This window comes from Alosa alosa, chromosome 9 (assembly GCF_017589495.1).
Source record: "Alosa alosa isolate M-15738 ecotype Scorff River chromosome 9, AALO_Geno_1.1, whole genome shotgun sequence".
Classification (NCBI taxonomy): domain Eukaryota; kingdom Metazoa; phylum Chordata; class Actinopteri; order Clupeiformes; family Clupeidae; genus Alosa; species Alosa alosa.
This window is the reverse complement of record NC_063197.1, coordinates 12,656,695-12,674,966: the sequence shown is the minus strand read 5'-3', so window position 1 is coordinate 12,674,966 and position 18,272 is coordinate 12,656,695. Positions and strand designations below refer to the sequence as shown.

The 18,272-nt window shown below is 42.6% G+C and overlaps 1 protein-coding gene and 1 long non-coding RNA gene across 4 annotated transcripts in view; both read left to right on the top strand.

The window, feature by feature from the left end:
* Nucleotides 1–1,999, top strand: part of LOC125300140 (cytochrome P450 2J2) — a 38,735-nt gene extending 36,736 nt beyond the window's left edge. For all 3 annotated transcript variants that reach the window (XM_048251737.1, XM_048251738.1, XM_048251736.1), the window contains exon 9: nt 1,082–1,999. In XM_048251737.1, coding sequence (XP_048107694.1) covers nt 1,082–1,257 — 176 coding nt within the window. In that variant the 3' untranslated portion in view covers nt 1,258–1,999. The remainder of the gene's footprint in view (nt 1–1,081) is intronic.
* Nucleotides 2,000–11,999: 10,000 nt separating this feature from the next.
* On the top strand, nt 12,000–12,939 carry LOC125300141. The gene is made up of 3 exons (XR_007194519.1): nt 12,000–12,194; nt 12,323–12,402; nt 12,656–12,939. It is a non-coding gene; the product is annotated as an uncharacterized LOC125300141 (long non-coding RNA).
* The last annotated feature ends 5,333 nt before the right edge of the window (nt 12,940–18,272 follow it).

Sequence of the window (18,272 nt, the reverse complement as noted above, 5' to 3'; positions counted from 1 at the left end):
GATCTGCGTCTTCCTTATCCAGTTAATAAACATATTACAGTATGTAACCATATTCCGTCCGTTCGAAAAAAAAAGTTGCGCTAACTGTTCTGGTTTGTTACAAGCAGCATGGGCCGTCAGGCAGGTAGTTAACAAAACATTTTTTGCTAGGCTAGCCTTCCTGCTGCGACATTACATCATTTGTACAAGACAAGTAGAGCTATTTTATCCAGTGTAATTTATCATTTACCACTATCTTATTTTTTCTTGTCATCCTCTTCATTTCTCTTCATTCTTTTCTGGCTTCCGGACACATAACTCCGCTTCATTATGACTTCCGAGGTTTTATATTTAATTTTCCCGGCAGCAGAGATCACAAACCTGGCTCCCTTGAGGGGGATCGCGGTATTGCCGGTAACAGTGTCATTGCACTACTGCATTGACTATCAAAGGGGCGCTCACAGTTTGTCGTTGCATTTTATTCTTAACCAGTCGTTGTCTTGGGGCCCCTGGCCAGCTCGGGGCCCCAAGCAATTGCTTGGTTTGCTTGCCTTCTAGCGACGGGCCTGACTCATCACACATTTATATAAGACTTCAGTACATGTTATTATCACATTAACCATTAACCGTATGTTATCTGCACACCTATGAAGTAGATCCATTTTTTTGGCCGTATCACACAGTATATTAATTCGCCGAACTCGTTGTGAAGTTTAAATGAACTGTCACGTTGCATCCAAGCTGTAAAATGCAGACGTTCAGAACATTGCAACATTGTAGCATATGACGGAGGTGGCTTTTAGCTAGATGGATGACAGCAGGCTGAGTAAAATAGCGATGTTTCAAAGCTAAAGTTCATCAGAATCTTGGCCTCGACCGTGCATTAACTTCTGTTAACAGACCACGTGTCGTCCATTATCCCTTACTTATTATTATGTCATAATCAAACTGACATGTTTGTTGTTGCCGTGGTAGTCAATGACTAAGCAATCAACAGACAGAATGTTGTTGTTGTCACTGATTCTTTTTTACAATGCTTTTTATCTGAGTACATTTAGGTCCGGTATGTATCTTCATGTTGTCACATGTATTCATACCCCAGGGAAGAGAGTTTGTCTAGGAGAGCAGCTGTCTCGCATGGAACTCTTCCTGCTGTTTGCCTCGCTGCTGCAGAGGTTCACCTTCTCCGCAGTCCCAGGTGTGGAGCTCAGCTTGGAGGGAGTGCTAGGCTTCACCTACTCGCCTCCTCCCCACAAGATCTGTGCCAAGCCTCGGTGATGTCCAAGCCCTCTTCCTTCAGAAACACACAAAGAAACAAACAAAGATAGTCTCAACATAATACTGGTATAGGATCACTTTGAACATTAACATCCTGAAATGGATGTCATATCATGTGAACCAAAGAACCATGTAAAGGCGAGATGTTTATTTAGATTAATGTCTAGCATGCATGTCTGATTGTGAAAAACCTAGTCGTCATATATAAATCACTGTGTAGTCAAAAAAGTCTTAAATAGAAATAGCTCTTTCTTAAGCTGATGATACAAAAGGCTACTTTTTGTAGGCTTTTTTATCCATGTTTATGGGTAATTGTTGCGTATTGTTGTTTGGGCACATTTCAATTGACATTGGACTTTTGTAAGTGAAGGATTACTCATATATCCTTCACTTACAAATATATTCCACAGATACTAAACCTTCCACAGTTGCTTGTCTTTGAATTACAAAGCTATTCTGCCATTACGAATCTCTGCCGCTCGCACAAGTAAATTTTCTGCAAGTACAAATACTTATGAGACTGTTCTGGCACTTCCTGTTGAATAGCCTATGGCTATGCTAAGGTTTGGCTATTCAACAGAAAGTGCCAGAACAGTCTTTTGAGTCTAATATTCTTCCATAGTATGTCATTTGGCTTCAAAACAAATGCACATGTGCATGTCCAGGGGGAAAGGCTCAAGCCATGAGAAGTATTTACAATGGAAAGGTAAAATAAAAGTAAAGTAAAGATGCCTTTAAAAAATGTGTGAGAGTGTGTATTCACAGTGCCCTTCACTAGTATGTATTTTGTATTTTCTGTGGTGATAGATTGCCTCTTTTGCAAGTGGAGGGGTATAAGTGCAGAAAAGGAATGTGTGGACTTCTATTCACCCTTAGGTTTTCCAGGAAAAATCATAAGGAAGCTGATTTAAACCAAAGAACAAAAAATCCATATTAAGTTTGTCCGGTTTAGAGAGAAACATAGCCATATTCCAACACCGTTGGGAACATGGGCCATCAAGGGGGTGCGTGTCTATGTTCCCACAGCCCATTGGTCCCACATCACTAAGACTTTTAACGTTAACATTTTTTAGGCCCATTGGTCCCACTGCATATTGCATTGGTCCTGCTGCTCCATTTCCCACATTTCTAAGATTTTTTTCAAATTTAGGCCATATGTTCCATGGCGGGGAGAAAGGCACATGCTCTCAGTTTACTCGGAAATGTGGCAGCATGGAATTGTGGGCCTATATTTGAATAATTTCTTAAAATGTGGGAAAATGGAGCAGCAGGAATAAGCTGTGGGACCATTGGGCTGTGAGAACATAGAGCTGACCCCCATCAAGGGATCTTGATGTAACCAACACGCATTTCAAAACACAGCCTCGTCTTCAGTCTTACAGTGCAAGTTTGTTAAAATGTCATCCACATTTTTTTCCTCAGAAACATAGCCATACTCCAACACCGTGAGAACATGGGCCATCATTGGAACTTGATGTAACCAACACGCATTTCAAAATACAGCCTCGTCGTCAGTCTTACAGTGCCAGTTTGTTTTTCAGAGATCGTACACGCTGTGTTCATTTTGGACCAATCTCCATGAAGACATTTTGCAAAGTATCGAAGGTATACTTCAGAGCCTTTGGGTAGGAGATATTCAGGGCATAAAGGAAGCCAAAAAGGTATGGCAGAGCAGTTGGAGTATCTGGGATATCTTCCAAAACAACTCTCTCTTCGAGGATGACGGCAATGTTTTGCACTCGCGTAGATGTCCCTGGACCACAGTCTTAGAGAACATAAAGAATGCCCACAGCCACGCCCTGGAGAGCCACATCATCTGCATCGGTCTCCTGCAGAAAACAAAAGCACAAAAAAAGGATTTTTACACTCACATTGACTTTGCAAATCTGCTCTGCCCCCTCCTGTACCATCTACTCATGACAAAACTCATGGGGCTGGGTCCCATTACATGACACTACACAACACTAGTATTATACACTGCTCCAAAAAATGAAGGGAACACCAAACCCAAAGCAATGCAACTTCCCGTCAATCATACCAGAAAGGAAGCACTCATTGTGAATTCATTTTGCCTGCAGTTTTGTAAATTTAACAACCAATGAGCAGCAATTGTAGGTAATAACCAAACTACGCCCAAGAAATAGTTTTTTTTTTCTGCAGGTGGCATCCACAGACCATTCCAACCCCCACCCCAAATACTTTCTGTCTGATTTTTGGTCACGTGTATTCACACCCCTGTAGCCTACCTACAATGTAGGTTAAATGAGGCAGAGTATCATCCACTGAGGTTGCTCAGCTATTGGTTCTCAAAGATGACACATCAATGTGTGGCAAGAAGATTTGTCGTGTCCACCAGCAGTGTCCAGAGCATGGAGGGGATGCCAGGAGAAATGGCAGTACCACCACCACATACACACACACTCACTTATTCAGTCTGTGCCACTCTACCCTCCCTAATACCACTGCATGTCTTACATTGAATTTCTATGCATTTACCCCCCCAGCTGATCAATGACACTGAGATGTTTGAACTGTTGCCCTCAGGGAGGTGCCACAGGTGAATCAACAAAGACACCCACCCCCTCTTCTATTCATTACCTCATCTTACACTAATACTCTATTTTAATTCTCTGTTGTATTCTATTACTCTGTCCTACATGTATGTCAGCATACTTGTATGTGTACGAGTATAGTGTACACAGTATGAAACATAAAAAAGGCACTGTAAGTCATTATATGATTTGTTGGAAAAAGCGTAGTTCCTGTTTGATGCTAATGACTACTTACAAGGCATTCTTTGAAAAGTTCCTTAGGGTCCTCACGGAGAAATACCGGAAGTCCTCGAAGAGCAGCATCTTTGCGGTGCCTGAGGATGTCAGAGGTCTATGCCAAAAAAGCAGGAAAAAACAGTTTAGTCATAATAGTTGAGAGTTCAAACACTTTCTAATAGTGAAAATATTTTTACTCATTCATTTGTTTTTCCACTCCCATATTAATTAAAGATTTTCCCCAGCAACTACACTGTTCCAGAAACATAAATGGGACACCAAAAACAAAGCAATAAAACTCAAGTCAATCATGATCAAGTCAATCTATGATATCAGCCTGTCCAGTTGGGAAGCAACACAATGTGAATTTATTTTGCTCTCTGTTGTGCAAATATAACAGGCAATGGATAGAATTTAGAGGTAATAACCAAATAATTCCCCAAAAATAGTTATTCCTCTGTGGCATCCACAGATCATCTTTTTTGGTCATGTGCATCCTGACAGTTTCATATCCCTGATGGTATCATGAGGCAGTGGATCATCCACTGAATTTGCTCAGCTAATGGTACTCATCCAAGATGGGTCATTAATGTGTGCGGTACCCATCAGTAGTGTGCAGAGTATGGAGGAGATGCCAGAGGACGTGACAGCACACCAGGGGACGTTGAGGACATAGACGGTTTACAACCCAGCAGCAAGATTGCGATCTTCTTCCTTGCAACATATGGCACAGGAAGAACACTGCCAGAGGCCTGTAAAACGAGCTTTGCAGGCCACTACCGTGAATGTTTCTGCTCTAAATGGTCAGAAACAGACTTCATGAAGAGGGCATGAGGTCCGGGGAGTAATTTGCTTATATCACAGGTAATGCTGCCTACAACATTTGTGAAGAGCATACGATGTACCATCTTGGATGAGCAGCACTACCTGAGCAAATTCAGTGAGTGATCGACACCGCCTCTCGGTAAAATCATCTGCCAGAAAGAAAGAGAAACGGTCTGTGGCCACCACAACAGAATAACTGCGGGCTGTTTTTTTTGTTAGTACCTCTAATTTCTACCCATTGCCTGTTAAATTTGCACAAAGACCCTTTCACAACAATTGTTTCTTTCTAGCTGGACAGGCTGACATAGGAGCATGGCTGACCTGGGAGTTGCATTGCTTTGCTGTTCCTTTTATGTTTTTGAAGCAGTGCAACTGTTCTTTGTTTTTTTAATATGATCAGTTTAAAATAAAAAAAAAAGCCTAGCCTGGTTTGAGCAGTCTTCCAAAAAGCTAAGAATTTCAACCACAACATACCTCATCATCAAGCTTCGCCATGACATCATCCATAACCTTTCCAAAGGCTGCTTTTCGGGCCCGGTACAGACGAAGTAGTTTGGGAGTGTAATTGTCCACTGCAGCTCTAAAGGTCCTCAATAGCATCTTGTTTGTGATGCGAAAAAACTCAGCATCAATCTGTCAAATACACAAAGCAACATACACAAAAAGGAACAGGTCAAACAATGGAAGGGTTCTCAGCATACAGAAATGTAACCAGATGTCTACAGCAGTATCAAATTTGTAAATTCTTACCTGCTCCTTGAAAAACTAGATGTACCGCAGAGCGGTACAAAATATGACTGCCGCCCAGTCCAGCACATTTTTTCCACAAAAATAAATCACGCTGAAAGGCCTATATGATTCTAACTGTCTCACTAAATTGCATTATCCACACTCAATTCTCACTGGTATCTGCTACACAACAAGTACCAAAACATGATTAGTTCATAGATTTCACAGGTAAAATTCATTTTATACAACCCTACCCCCATCTTGCCTGTTCATAATTCTGAGAAATTCTTAAATATATGTGTCATACGTATGATTACTGTGAATGTATGTGTGTGCGTGTATATCTGCTTATGCACATGTGTGCACATGGAATGGGTTAACATGACCCCTGGAGGCAAACATACAGAAAAATTGGTCATCCTAGGCCCCACGGGTTCTCAAGATATTCACAGAAAACTGTGTCTGCCCTACCCTCCTTTCGGGGGTCCAGTCCAGCGGGGGGCTACAGATCAAAACGAAAAATGATGGTTCCATGCTATCCATGTGGGGTTACATGCCCACCAAGTTTCGCGGTACCCCGGTCTTTCAGTGTCCCGGGAATCCTTGTTGGTGTAACGGTCACTAAATGTACACATAAATCATTTTATTGTAAGGCCCCCATGAACGAAAAGTTCACAAACCATGCATTCGAAGGTGTCATAATGATCCTACACTTTCAATTTCGTGCAGTTTTGACCATGTCAGCCAGAGATATTGTGATGAAAACACCTAATTTTTTGCTTTTTCATTTTTAACTAGGTGGCTTTATACATGAAATAAGTGGTAATGGGATGGGTTGACATGCCCCTTAAGACCAACATACAAAAAAAGGTGGACCTCCTAGGCCCCACGGTTCTCGAGATATTCACAGAAAACTGTCTCCGCCACCTACAGGCCAGTTGGTGTATAATAACATAAATTAATTTATTGTGTGGCCCCCATGAACGGAATTCCACGAAACTTGGCGTGCATTCAGAGGGTGTCATAATGATCCTACACTTCCAATTTCGCAGTTTTGACTATGTTAGGTCACAGATACCTGCGATTACAACACCTCATTTTTACTTTTTTGTGTTTAACTAGGTGGCGCTATACATGAAATGAGTGGTTATGGAATGGGTTGACATGGCCCCTTGAGATCAACATACAAAAAAAATGGTCCTCCTAAACCTTACAGTTCTCGAGATATTCACAGAAAACTGTATCTGCCCTACCCTCCTTTCGGGGGGTGCAGTCCAGCGGGGGCTACAGATCAAAATGAAAAACGATGGTTCCATGCTATCCATATGGGGTTACATGCCCACCAAGTTTCGTCTACCCCGGTCTTTCAGTGTCCCGGGAATCCTTGACGGAAATTTGGACATGCGAAAAAGAATTTTTTTTTTTTTTTTAAATCTGACTAAACCTATATGTCAGCTTCGCTGTGCGGCGGTCATAATAAAGCAGGCCATCTGTCTTGCACTTCTATCACCATCGGCTGGTCATCAACAATCTCCCTTCTCCTCAGGGAAAAGGTCATCTCCATCGTTTCTCTTACGAATTTCTCATCTATTTTGGCTGTCTTTGATGCTTCTGTCACTGGGATGATTGTCTGTGTTTGTTTGTTATGTCTGCTTCCTGGTGGTGGCTTGTGGTATGACATGCTCTGCTCACCTGTCTTGGGTTATCATATGAGATAAGCACAGGCGTAATTGTCACAGGTGTGGTGATTTGGATAATTATTGACAGCGTTTTTTAAGTGACCGGATCCCCTTGCATGAGAGACGAGGAAGTGGGTTTCTAACCTTCCGTTTGATTTCTGTGGGAGAGATGAGCAAAGACGAGACCATCGTGCGGAGAACCTGGGGAAAAGAAAACTGCTCCTGCAGCTCCAGCCAGAGGGAAAGTACACCGTTACCGATCGTAACCAGCGTAGGCCTATTGCTGTTTGTTGACTGAACCAGCGCTGCTGCTACAGGCCTCTGTGTTGCCTAGTGACCTACACCGGAGGTGTGACTTCTCGTCGCTCCTCTGCCAAGTTAAGTACATGCTCCTTAAATCTACACTAGATGGGCTGTGGTACGAGAGGGGACTGTTAACCTACTGCTGTATGGATTGGGCTACTCCAAGTTGGGGCAGTATTTTATGGTGATAATTGTGTGTGTTGCGTGTGAAGCTTTTTTTTTGGACACTGGGGACTGTTAACCTAACTGCTGAGTTGGGCATTTGGAAAGAATATTCCCAGTATTTTTATGGACTCAATTGCATCGTAATTGTGTGTGTTGCGGTGTGAAGCTTTGTTTTTTTTGGACACTGACGTGAAGATTTGCTGTGCTGACCTCTCCTTCTCTCTCACATTGAATTGTTGTTGGGGAACATTGAATATTGGGAGTCTTCCCTGTAAATGTCCTGTCTCCTATGCCCTCCACCCCCCAGGAATTTGACTCTTGGGGCTTTAGCCAGTTGCAGAGGTGGTGGTCTGAGTCTCTCTCTCTCTCTCTGCCAGTGCTTTTTCCAGGTGGGTGAGGGCTGGGTGGAGGGCAGAGCAGATTCCATCCTAGTGTGTCTGCCGGACCCTGGTACCTGACGTCAGTCACGGTGTGACCCCGCCCCCTCACGAATCTGCCTGCGTTTGCTGCTGCGTCCTAGCTGGCTCCTTCTCCCTCCTCTGTGTGGATCTATGGAATGTTGGATTCCTTCTCAATTAACGGAGTCATTTTTTTAGAAGAAACTCAAGTGACTGTATTTAAAACTAGAAAATGTAATTTCGAGGAAATTATCAGTGCATGAAAATATAAACGTACTGTTTATTAACATAAAATGCCAAACAAACTTTTATTTGGAAACAGTTGGCAGGAGTCATAGTTGATAACAACTGACAGTTGAAATGGCTGAACAGTTAAATAGTTGAGTAGTTTAAATGGTTAAATTATTTAATAGTGAATTATTGTAGTGAGGACATTTATTTTGAAACTGTTGTGGGCAGAGGAAATGGTAGTCTTAAGAGAGCCAGATTGTATGCTTAAAGCCTGAGACAGAGTAGGCCTATATAGTTTAAAAGTTGAATGTAGATAGTGTAATGGATGTTGATAGACAGAAAATTGAATGGATGTTGATGGGCAGATTGTTTAATGGATGTTGATGGATAGTTTAATGGGTGGATAAATGAATGGTTAGAAGAGGATGAATGGATAGAAAGTTGGATAGTTGAAACGGGTGCAATCAGTTTAATTGGCCCTTTGATGGGTCCTTATAGTGAGCAGCTGGAAGTTGACACAGGTGCAAATAAGCTTGTTTTTTTATTAATATCTCAGTATAAAGTTTACAAAAGTGAAAAATGCATTCCCCACGTGTCCTTTTCAAGACCTACGTTACAAAGTTTGAACAAAGTTTCTACGTTAAATGGTTAAAGCTGAATTAGACAGACATTTGGGAAGAAGAAGAAGAAGAAGAAGACTTCGGATAACAGAACAGTGCATTTTCATGCACTGTAATAAATCCTATATTTTTATATCGCAATTTCCTCTGACTCTGGTGTGTTGTGTGGTTACAGTAACTCCCCAGAAGAAAAAGTTATTTACACATTGGTTACACTTCCACCAAGAGCTTTCTTTGCTGTTCAAGTGAGGAATCATCCTGCTGATTTGGATGTTCAGGAAAATGGTTGATCTCCCCACGCTTGGCCTTCTTCAGTGTGTATGGTCCAGTCTCTCCATCGGCCTTCCTTTTGCTGTTGAGGGAAACGTCACTGCAACCTGCCAGTCGCAGTTTTGCTCTGAAGTTGTTGAACTTGTTCCGGATACTGCCAAGCCAGCCATCATAACTGTTGCCATCAACATCTGTGAGGCATGGGTATTTGGAGATCAAAGCAACTGCAATGGATTCTACTTTGTGAGGCTGAGGGTATGCTTTTATATCAAAGGCAGCATGGGCAATTTTGTCAAGAATGTCTTGAATGTTTGCACTGCACTTCGTGAGACGGTAAAAGACTTGCAAGTTTGTTCTCAACTGTTGTACCATCAAAATGTTCTACTGCATATTCCTCCAACACATGACTCGATTATTGTTGAATTAAAGTTGAAGCAGCACCATCATCAATACTTCCAGCTGCAGTTACAGCAAACGGCTGAATCACAGTTCTAAAGTCATTTGTACTATACTGCTTATGTTTTCTGCTTTTATGTGAACTGAATGTTTTGTAAGCATTTGTTTTAAAGTCACAACCTAAAAAGGAACACTGAACGGTTTCCTGAATTTAAGATGATTTCCCAGGTGTTTAAAAAAAGTCCCTTTCAGAACATATTTCTTGAAAATCACAACATTCACATTTGAAGGTGAAATTAGACTGATCATGAACAAGTGCACCTTTGTGATGTCTTGAAATGTGTGACTTTAAGGCTCCTCGAGTTTTAAACACACAAGGACAGTTGGAGTGAACATAAGGCCAGTGGTGGGGTCTCCTGTGGTGAAGCTCATGGTGTCTGACAAGATTGTCCTGGTCTGAGGAAAAACCACAGTACTTGCAGAACATGGGAGATTTGGTGTTCCTATCTGAAACATGTAATCAGAAAGAAAGAAAGCAGTGAGCTCCAATAAGTGAATTTGCAAATTACAGCAGGGCCTGTGGCTTGACCAATCACATTTGCCAATCCCACAATGGCAGGTGAACACACCAAAGCTAACCAGGTGACATAGTACTTATAAAAGAGACACAGTGTAATTTATCCAATTCTCTGAACACGACTATTACACTGGTACTGAAATCCAGGACTGTGACACCCAAAGGCTAGCCTGGCCTTAATTGCCTTCCTAATGCTTCTCGGCCGATTTTCATCTCCCTCCACTACCCGCCTGGGATTTCGCCATTGGCCCCTGCGTTAGCAGCTGTAGATTCGATTCTGCACCAATCAGCGAGCAGGAGGCGGGAGTTGTGAGACGACGTCAAGATTCTGCGCTGTGTTTGAATTGTAGTCCTAGAGGAGTTGGCAATGGTGGAAGTTACTGAAGCAATTCAGTCCGTGCTGGCTACGCTTCCAAATATTCAAGAATTGAAGTCTGAACAAAAGGAGTGTTTAACACATTTTATTTCGGGCAAAGATGTCGTGGCTCTAATCCCTACTGGGTTTGGGAAAAGTTTGATTTTCAAGTTGGCTCCGCTAATAGCAAAGGAGGTGGCTAGGCTAAAGCTAAAGAAGCTACCCCCATTGTTGTTGTGGTGTCCTCTCTTCTAGCCTTGATGGAGGATCAAGTTAAGCAAGCGGAAAAGTTAGGAGCTTGGCGTTCACGACGATCGTGATCTTTTGGACGGACGCTTCAGCTTGGTGTTCAGGAGCCCAGAGTCTAGGCTGCTCAACTCGAAATGGCGACGGATGCTAACCTCGTCTGTTTACCTGGACAGCCTCATCGGTATAGTCGTGGACATGGCCGGATCTAGAATAGGGCTGGGAGGGGCAATGCCCCCCCAAATATTTCTTCTGCCCCACCTAATTGGTCAATTTTAATTGACAGCTATTGAATCTGCCAATCACACTTTTCTAATTCATCCCGTCTAAATTTCGAGGGTGCTAATTTGCTGGTTGCAGCAGCATTCCCCTACCATTCCACACTGTGTGCATCACTTGCTGTTTCATACTTCAGTAGAGAGGGCTTAGCTATATTTCCATAAAGGTTATAGGCTACTAGATGTAATATAGATTATTGTTGCTGGTTTAAATAAAGCCCTTTTAACTGTAGTGTTAGCTAATGTGCATATGTTAGCTTTCTAAGGGATCTAGCCAGTTAGTTTGGTCATTCCTTAACTGTGTTATAAGCAGGGTGAATTTTACGGCGGCCACGTTGTTGCCCCTTGCGTTGGCCGTGATGTCCCTTTGAAAATCGGAGGTTCACAGGCCACTGTGCTTGGTGCCCCTTTCTTTCTATATTCTGCTTTGCATCCGACTAGTGATTTTTTTTTTTTTTTTTTTTTTTTTTTTTTTTTTATTTAGCCTATGGCCTGTCAAGTTAAGCTTAGCATTCACAACGCAAATTAATTTAGCCTATGTCTTTTACGCAGTGGAGAACGTGACAGCGCACGGCAAGAAAGAAGTGCGTCCAAATTCACCCATTCTTTGCTGAACTAGCATACTCCCGATAGCCTACTCTTCACACATATATTACATGTACAGTATCACATCACACAAAAGAGCTTTTTCTCAGCTTTTAAACAATGTTAGCCGCAAGTTGTGGTAAACGGTTCACGAGAAAAGTAACTTTAATTTATTCATCTTACATTCTGCGCCCATCTCCTATACCCATTCATCTCGGTGGAATACTTCACAAATTTTTCCCGAACACATGACAAACCATATATCAGAAGAAACAGCAGACCTTACCGAATACAAAGGTGTAAAGCATTCCCCTGTACAGTTAGCCATTCCAGAGTAATCCGGTTTTACATTTGCAGCAATGTCTAAATGCATGTCTCCAACTTTGGGCTTCAGGTTTCACAGTGTGTTTAAATTATTCATTGTGCCCACCCCAAATTTCTATTTGCCCCCCCAATCTGAGCAGCCTAGATCTGGGCCTGGTCGTGGATGAAGTCCATGTTACCTATAAATGGTAAGCAAGCTCTTAAACAAGGCCACCTTTGTTCATACCCAATAGCGTAGTAGACTTACGTTGTCATTCTTTTAACTTTTAAACTTATGTCGTACAGTTCGTGACTGTTTTGCTCTCCACTCACTCAGGGGTGAAGCGGCTAAAGGCGAGTCGCCATTTCGAGAGAGTTTTGCAAAACTCGGCGAGCTGAGATCAATTACCAAGGAGGGTGAGTTGACTTCTTAAGTTATGTCTCAGTTCCAGACTTAAATGTGGAACAGTGTCTTTTAAAACGTAAAAATATATTGGGAAAATTCTGTGTGGCAAGGGTCAATAACAATATGTCCTTTGAGTGATTACCTGGACACACTGCATTGTTACAAGTGATGTTCATTATGTTGTCCTTTATTGTGGCATATTACACAAAACAACCCTTTTTGCCAGGAGCACTTGTTTACTTTATATTTTTTGTAAATTCACAGGAACACTGGCCCTGACAGCTTCTGCAGACATCAAGTCTAGAAACAGAGTCAGAAGAATTCTCCATATGGACAACTGCATTCAGATCATTGCCAGCCCTAACAAGGGAAACATCCAACTGGGATTGTGCATGGTGCCCAGCAATGAACTTAACTGTTTTGACTGGCTTGTGCAACGTGTTAAGGACAAGGGCTGTTCAATGCAACCTGTGCTGGTGTACTGCCAGACACTGAAAATGGTGGGGAGCAGTGGCGGAACAAGTCAGAGCCGGGCCGGGGGCGGGGCACATGACCATAATTTTACAACATAGGCTACACATGCCCGCAACAGCGGGTCTTACAAGCGTCAGCGGCACGGAGAGCAACTATGTCATTTTGAAGTCCATCGAACGTACATGAAGTGTAACCAAGAGAACAACAACAAAAACATTAGGCTACATGACCCCTAATAATAAAACAACAATAATACGCAGCACTATTTGAAGGGCATACAGTACGACGAGCCTTGCGCTCCGCGAACTCGTCCACGATGCTCTGTGTATGTCCATTTTCTTTGCTCTCTCATTCTCTATGGTGGTTTTTAATGATCTTTAACTTGGAGAATGAGCGCTCAGAGGTTGCAAAGGTGACGGGAAGAGTCAAAAATAAAATTAGGGCGGTGCAAATCACTGAATGCAGAAGTTACTGCTGGGTGGTTGCATCCCCTCGGTTTCTCTGTAAATGTTACAAAATGTAGTCTACTATTACTGAGCAAATATCCCTTACTTTCAAAGCCCAATAGGCCTATTGACAGATAATCTGATTTCCCACACGATGAGTTTAGGCAATGCCAGATCTGAGATGAGGTTTACGTCATAAACCTGGCAGGAAAATTCAGAGCGGCGCATTCAGTTTAAACAGCAAGCCGGTAAGAAAAACTATTGTCAAGACATTATGCAATTAGGCTACTGTACCCCGGAATACAAAAATAAACTTCAGAAAGACAGAAAGTTTGTTGTACTGTATTCTGTAGTCTGTATTCTGTAGTCTCAATGACCGAATCAGTAGATATACCTGTTGTCAGTTGAGTTCGTTCAATTTATTGTAGGCTAGTAGCCTAGGCAAATATGAAACAGAGATGTAACGTGGCTACCGGCGGGATTTTGAACTTGCATGTTTCATGCATTTTAAGACAAAAAAATACCATGGGATTGATGTGTTCTCCATTTGAGGAACGTAATCAATTGCGGACGCGGCACAGACAGCTCAGACACAGAGCATATAGGCCTGGGTTAGGCTACTTTCACTTTCTAGAGCGCATTCATTAGGCTACGTAAAAGATGCTTCATACCAAAACAACGATCAAACATTATCAAATGTATCATGATGACGTGTTGTCACAAAGACTTACTCCAATTAGAAAATCGAAACCAAAATCATGTAGGCCGAAGTGTAAGTGTTCTCTCATTGACGCCTGTAGGAGACAATATCGTTGATCCAATTTTGTAAATTTGCACGTCGTAAAGTTCAATATGAGAGTTAAAATAAACTCACATACAGCAGAACATTTTATTCAATATTTTACACCTACTAAATCATCAAAGTAAATTTCAAAACTTTTCAGCAACCGTAGTCATAACTCATCCTGACTGGGGCAACCTATAAGCCTAATACGTCCCGCTCTGATGAAAATGATTGAAAAGAAACCGTTTGCATGATCTTAGCTCCTCCGGCCTTGTGCCGTGGGAGAGGCCCGTCCCACCTTACCTGGAGGTGGGGGAGGGGCGCCCTCGCACCGGGCCCCCGGGGGCGTGCCGCACCCCCCACCCCCCCCCACCCCTCCGCCCCTGGTGGGGAGTGTTTTCATACTTGAAGGCTGAGCTTCAAGAGCACGCCTGGGTTGACTGTGATCCTGATCACCAGGCTCAGAACCTGCTGATTGGCATGTTCCACAGCAAGACCCTCCCTCAAAACAAAGACAGATTGTTGTCTTCACTTGGGGGGGAAGGGAATTGCCGTGTAGTGGTTGCTACCTCAGCCCTGGGAATGGGGTTGAATTTCCCTAATGTGTCTCATGTTGTTATGTATGGAGTTCCAGGTGACTTGGAGTCAATAATACAACAGGTGGGCAGGGCTGGTAGAAATGGTGAACCATCTCATGCTGTTATTTACAACAATAGTCAAAGTTTTAAGGTGGAGGATGAAGTCAAGGAAGTGCTTGCAGATTGCCAAAAAACATGTTTCCGGAAACTTCTCTACTCTCATTTTGAAGATCAACCCAGCCACATAGAACCAGGTCATCTCTGTTGCACATACTGCCACACTGTCTGCTCTTGTTCATCCAGCTCGTGCTCAGAACCCACCCCAATTTACGAAGTGATTCAGGACAAAAGAGCTAACCAGAGATGTAGGCATGTGGCTGCAGAGGACAGGTCATTGATTGCAGACTTGCTAAATGGCTACAGGGCCAGTCTATCAGTCCATCTACTAGACTGTTCACCTCACAAGAAGCATGCACTGGTTTCACTCAACAACTAGTGGATTCTGTGTTGGACCATTGTCAGTATATCTTTGATCTGTCATACATCATTGCCAACCTTCCTGTTTTCAGCTTAAACCATGCCAAGGAGATATTACTTATCATTTGTGATGTGTTTGGAGATGTGGATTTTACTCTGCAGTCTGAGTCGGGTGGGGATTTCACTGAGCCAGATCTATATTACTGTAATTACTTTGACTAGGTGGATGATGATGATGATGATGCAGCAATTAGGAGCCATGTCAGTAGCTCTGAGTCTGAGCAGTGAATTGATTATTCCCATGCAGGGAGGGACACACTTTTGTATTTGAACATATGGTTTTAAATGTGTTTTTTTTTTTTTTTTTGCCAATTATCAAAACTCGCCTGTAAATAATAAACTTGCTATTTAATATTTGCAGAAAACATGTTTGTAGTGACTTTCTCAGAATGAACCAAAGTAAAGTAAAAGGTCTTTATTAGGAGTTGACTATTGACTGTTGTGTGACGACAGCCATATTAAATATGAACAGAGAAGTACTTACATTTCTGTTTGTAAGAGCAATGAAAAACAATGAACAATGAAATATTTACACTATATACATTCTCTTTTCCACAAATAACGAAATATTTACAGTATATACATTCTCTTTCCACAAATAACATTTGCCCAAGCAGGCCCATGCAAGAGGTTTAGAAAGGTACCTATGAAAGTGGCAAGTGAATTATTATAGTGCTACAGCCCTCCATTCTTTCAACTTTGCACGCATCCACTGACATAAGCCCTCGTAATTTAACCTGGAGAGAATGTTACGATTGAAGTCAAGGAATGCAGAAAAGTGCCTTCCTGGTTGGAATTTGAAGACTTCAGTCTTCCTGAAAACTTCCAGCAAAGTATTCACATCTTTCTCAACATCGGCTGCACGGTGGGTGCCACTAGGCTGCGATATCTGCAACTCTCTGTCAACTGTGTCCATGAGGGACTTTAAAACACCCAACGATCTGCTGACCCTGTCTGCTGTGCTTTCTGTTAGATTTGTGCCCTTGTTCCTCAGAAAGGATTTGAGAAAGTTATTGAGATGCTCAAGGTGCAGATCGAGAGGTATATTTTTGCCTTTGCCACCCTTGCCATTAAAAAAATCTGTTCCAAGTTACATCATGTGCAACCTGAGGGGACATGGTGGCATTGACTTGCACTGTTAGCAGAAATGTGCTGTAGGCGTACTTAGTGTGCCCATATGCTTTGAACATTAGAAGTGGCATCTTATATAGCCTCAGCAAACGCTCCCCATCTCCCTCTTTCACAGCGTCCAGCATGTCCCAGAGCAAAAAGCCAAAGCACAGTCTGGCCTCTGTATGCTGCTTTTTGTAGTCAAGCATACTTGAGGAAGCAGCAGGTGGCACAGATGCAGCGACAAGATGGTGGACTTTCTGCTCATGGTTCTCTCGGCTTTTCTTGTTCACGTAGACTCTGGTACAACCAGGCTGACGACAAGGCAGCTTCTCCTTTCCTGTGTGTTCTGCTCTTGCTGCACCAGTCACTGCAGCTGACAGCTGTAGGGTGTCCGTTGAGGTCATAAACCTGTCTACCACGTCCGCCACTGTGTCATGGAGCCAGGTTCTTTTCTCCGCTTCAGTCCCCTGCAGAACATGGTCCGGAATCACCCCCTCTGTAGTGGCAGGAAGAGATGGTTGAGAATAGAAATTATAAATTTGAAGACATTCTTTTAAATCAGTATCTCAAAGACAATCATTTTATTCTATAAGGTCATTGTAACAGATACAAACCTGTAACATCATCCATATGGAAATGTTCCATAGCTGCTGCCAGGAAAAGAGCTGTTGTATCTGTCTGCACAAACTGTTTGTAGGCGTTGTATGCTGGTATTATGGAATATGTTTGGGGTGTATGACTGGTTGGAAGTACTGGGGCAGACAATGGAGCAACACCCAAATCAGCCATCTCTTCGTCAGTCAAAGTGCTAAACGTGAAAACGTCCAGGGCATCGCTCTCCTTGGTAGATTTGCTAGTGGACATGTCTTTATGGAAAATAAAAGAACACAAGTTAAAATTGCTATTCCATAAAAATAACAGATGTATACCTATAAGGTTTATATAAAGACTGGGTTACATAGTCTCACCTGATAGGGAAAGGTCTTCCAGGCTCCTTTGAAGACTCCCTTCTCATTTATCTGTCCTTTGGTTTTTTAAGTATGACTCCAGGTCCTGTTTCAAAGTAAACACCGGGCACATGCAATACTGGGCCAGCTCTTTCTGTTTTCCGACAGCATGGATGTGTGTTGTGCATATGCCCATTTTGGCAAGACGCTGAAAAGCTGCCTTTTTGGCTCCACCATACAGTAGCACACAGTTGACGTAGTACGCAAGGGCAGATAACCGTGGTTCTCTACTCCGCAAGGCTATTGAGGCTGCTGCACAAATGTGAGGAATGGAGTCTTTTGCGATTTTAGATAAAATGCAGAAAAGGAAAGGGCAGCCGCTTCAGGTCATCAAGCAACTCTTCAAATGAAAAGTTTTGCAGGTCAGGACCACTTGCCCTCCACAGCATGAAGTGATTTTGTGGTTTGCAGAGAGCCACACAGTCCGTCTCCACTATGTCCATCACACTGTGTTGTAAATGCTCCATTACCTCTTTATTGTGTGAAATGAGATTGGCAGCTGTAGCAAACTTCTGCTTTGCAACATTTTCCACAATTCCAGCTATGTCGGCTTGGCATGCAATTGTTCTCTTTGAATGGTTGCCATAGGTGATCGTAATCTGAAATATGAATATAAAATTACTCTTTTATAGAATTAACATGACAAAAAAGGTACATTAGGTATAGCATTAACATTGTGCAACTGCCAAGACAGAGGTTATTCTATGGTGGGATAATGTGGGGGAGGGTCTTCCAAAACAAGCTAGCTTGTAGCTCTCCTTCTATCTTCTTGGCCCAAGACACATTACGCACACGTTCACAGCGCTGCTATTACTTGCCTACTACTTTGTGTTGTGACCGACTGAACAGTCACACAACATTAATTTTGTCGTGAGGGGGAGGGGAAAGGTTGAAGACCTCTTGTGTTATTTAAAGAGGCTTACTGTTCCTAACAATTGGCCT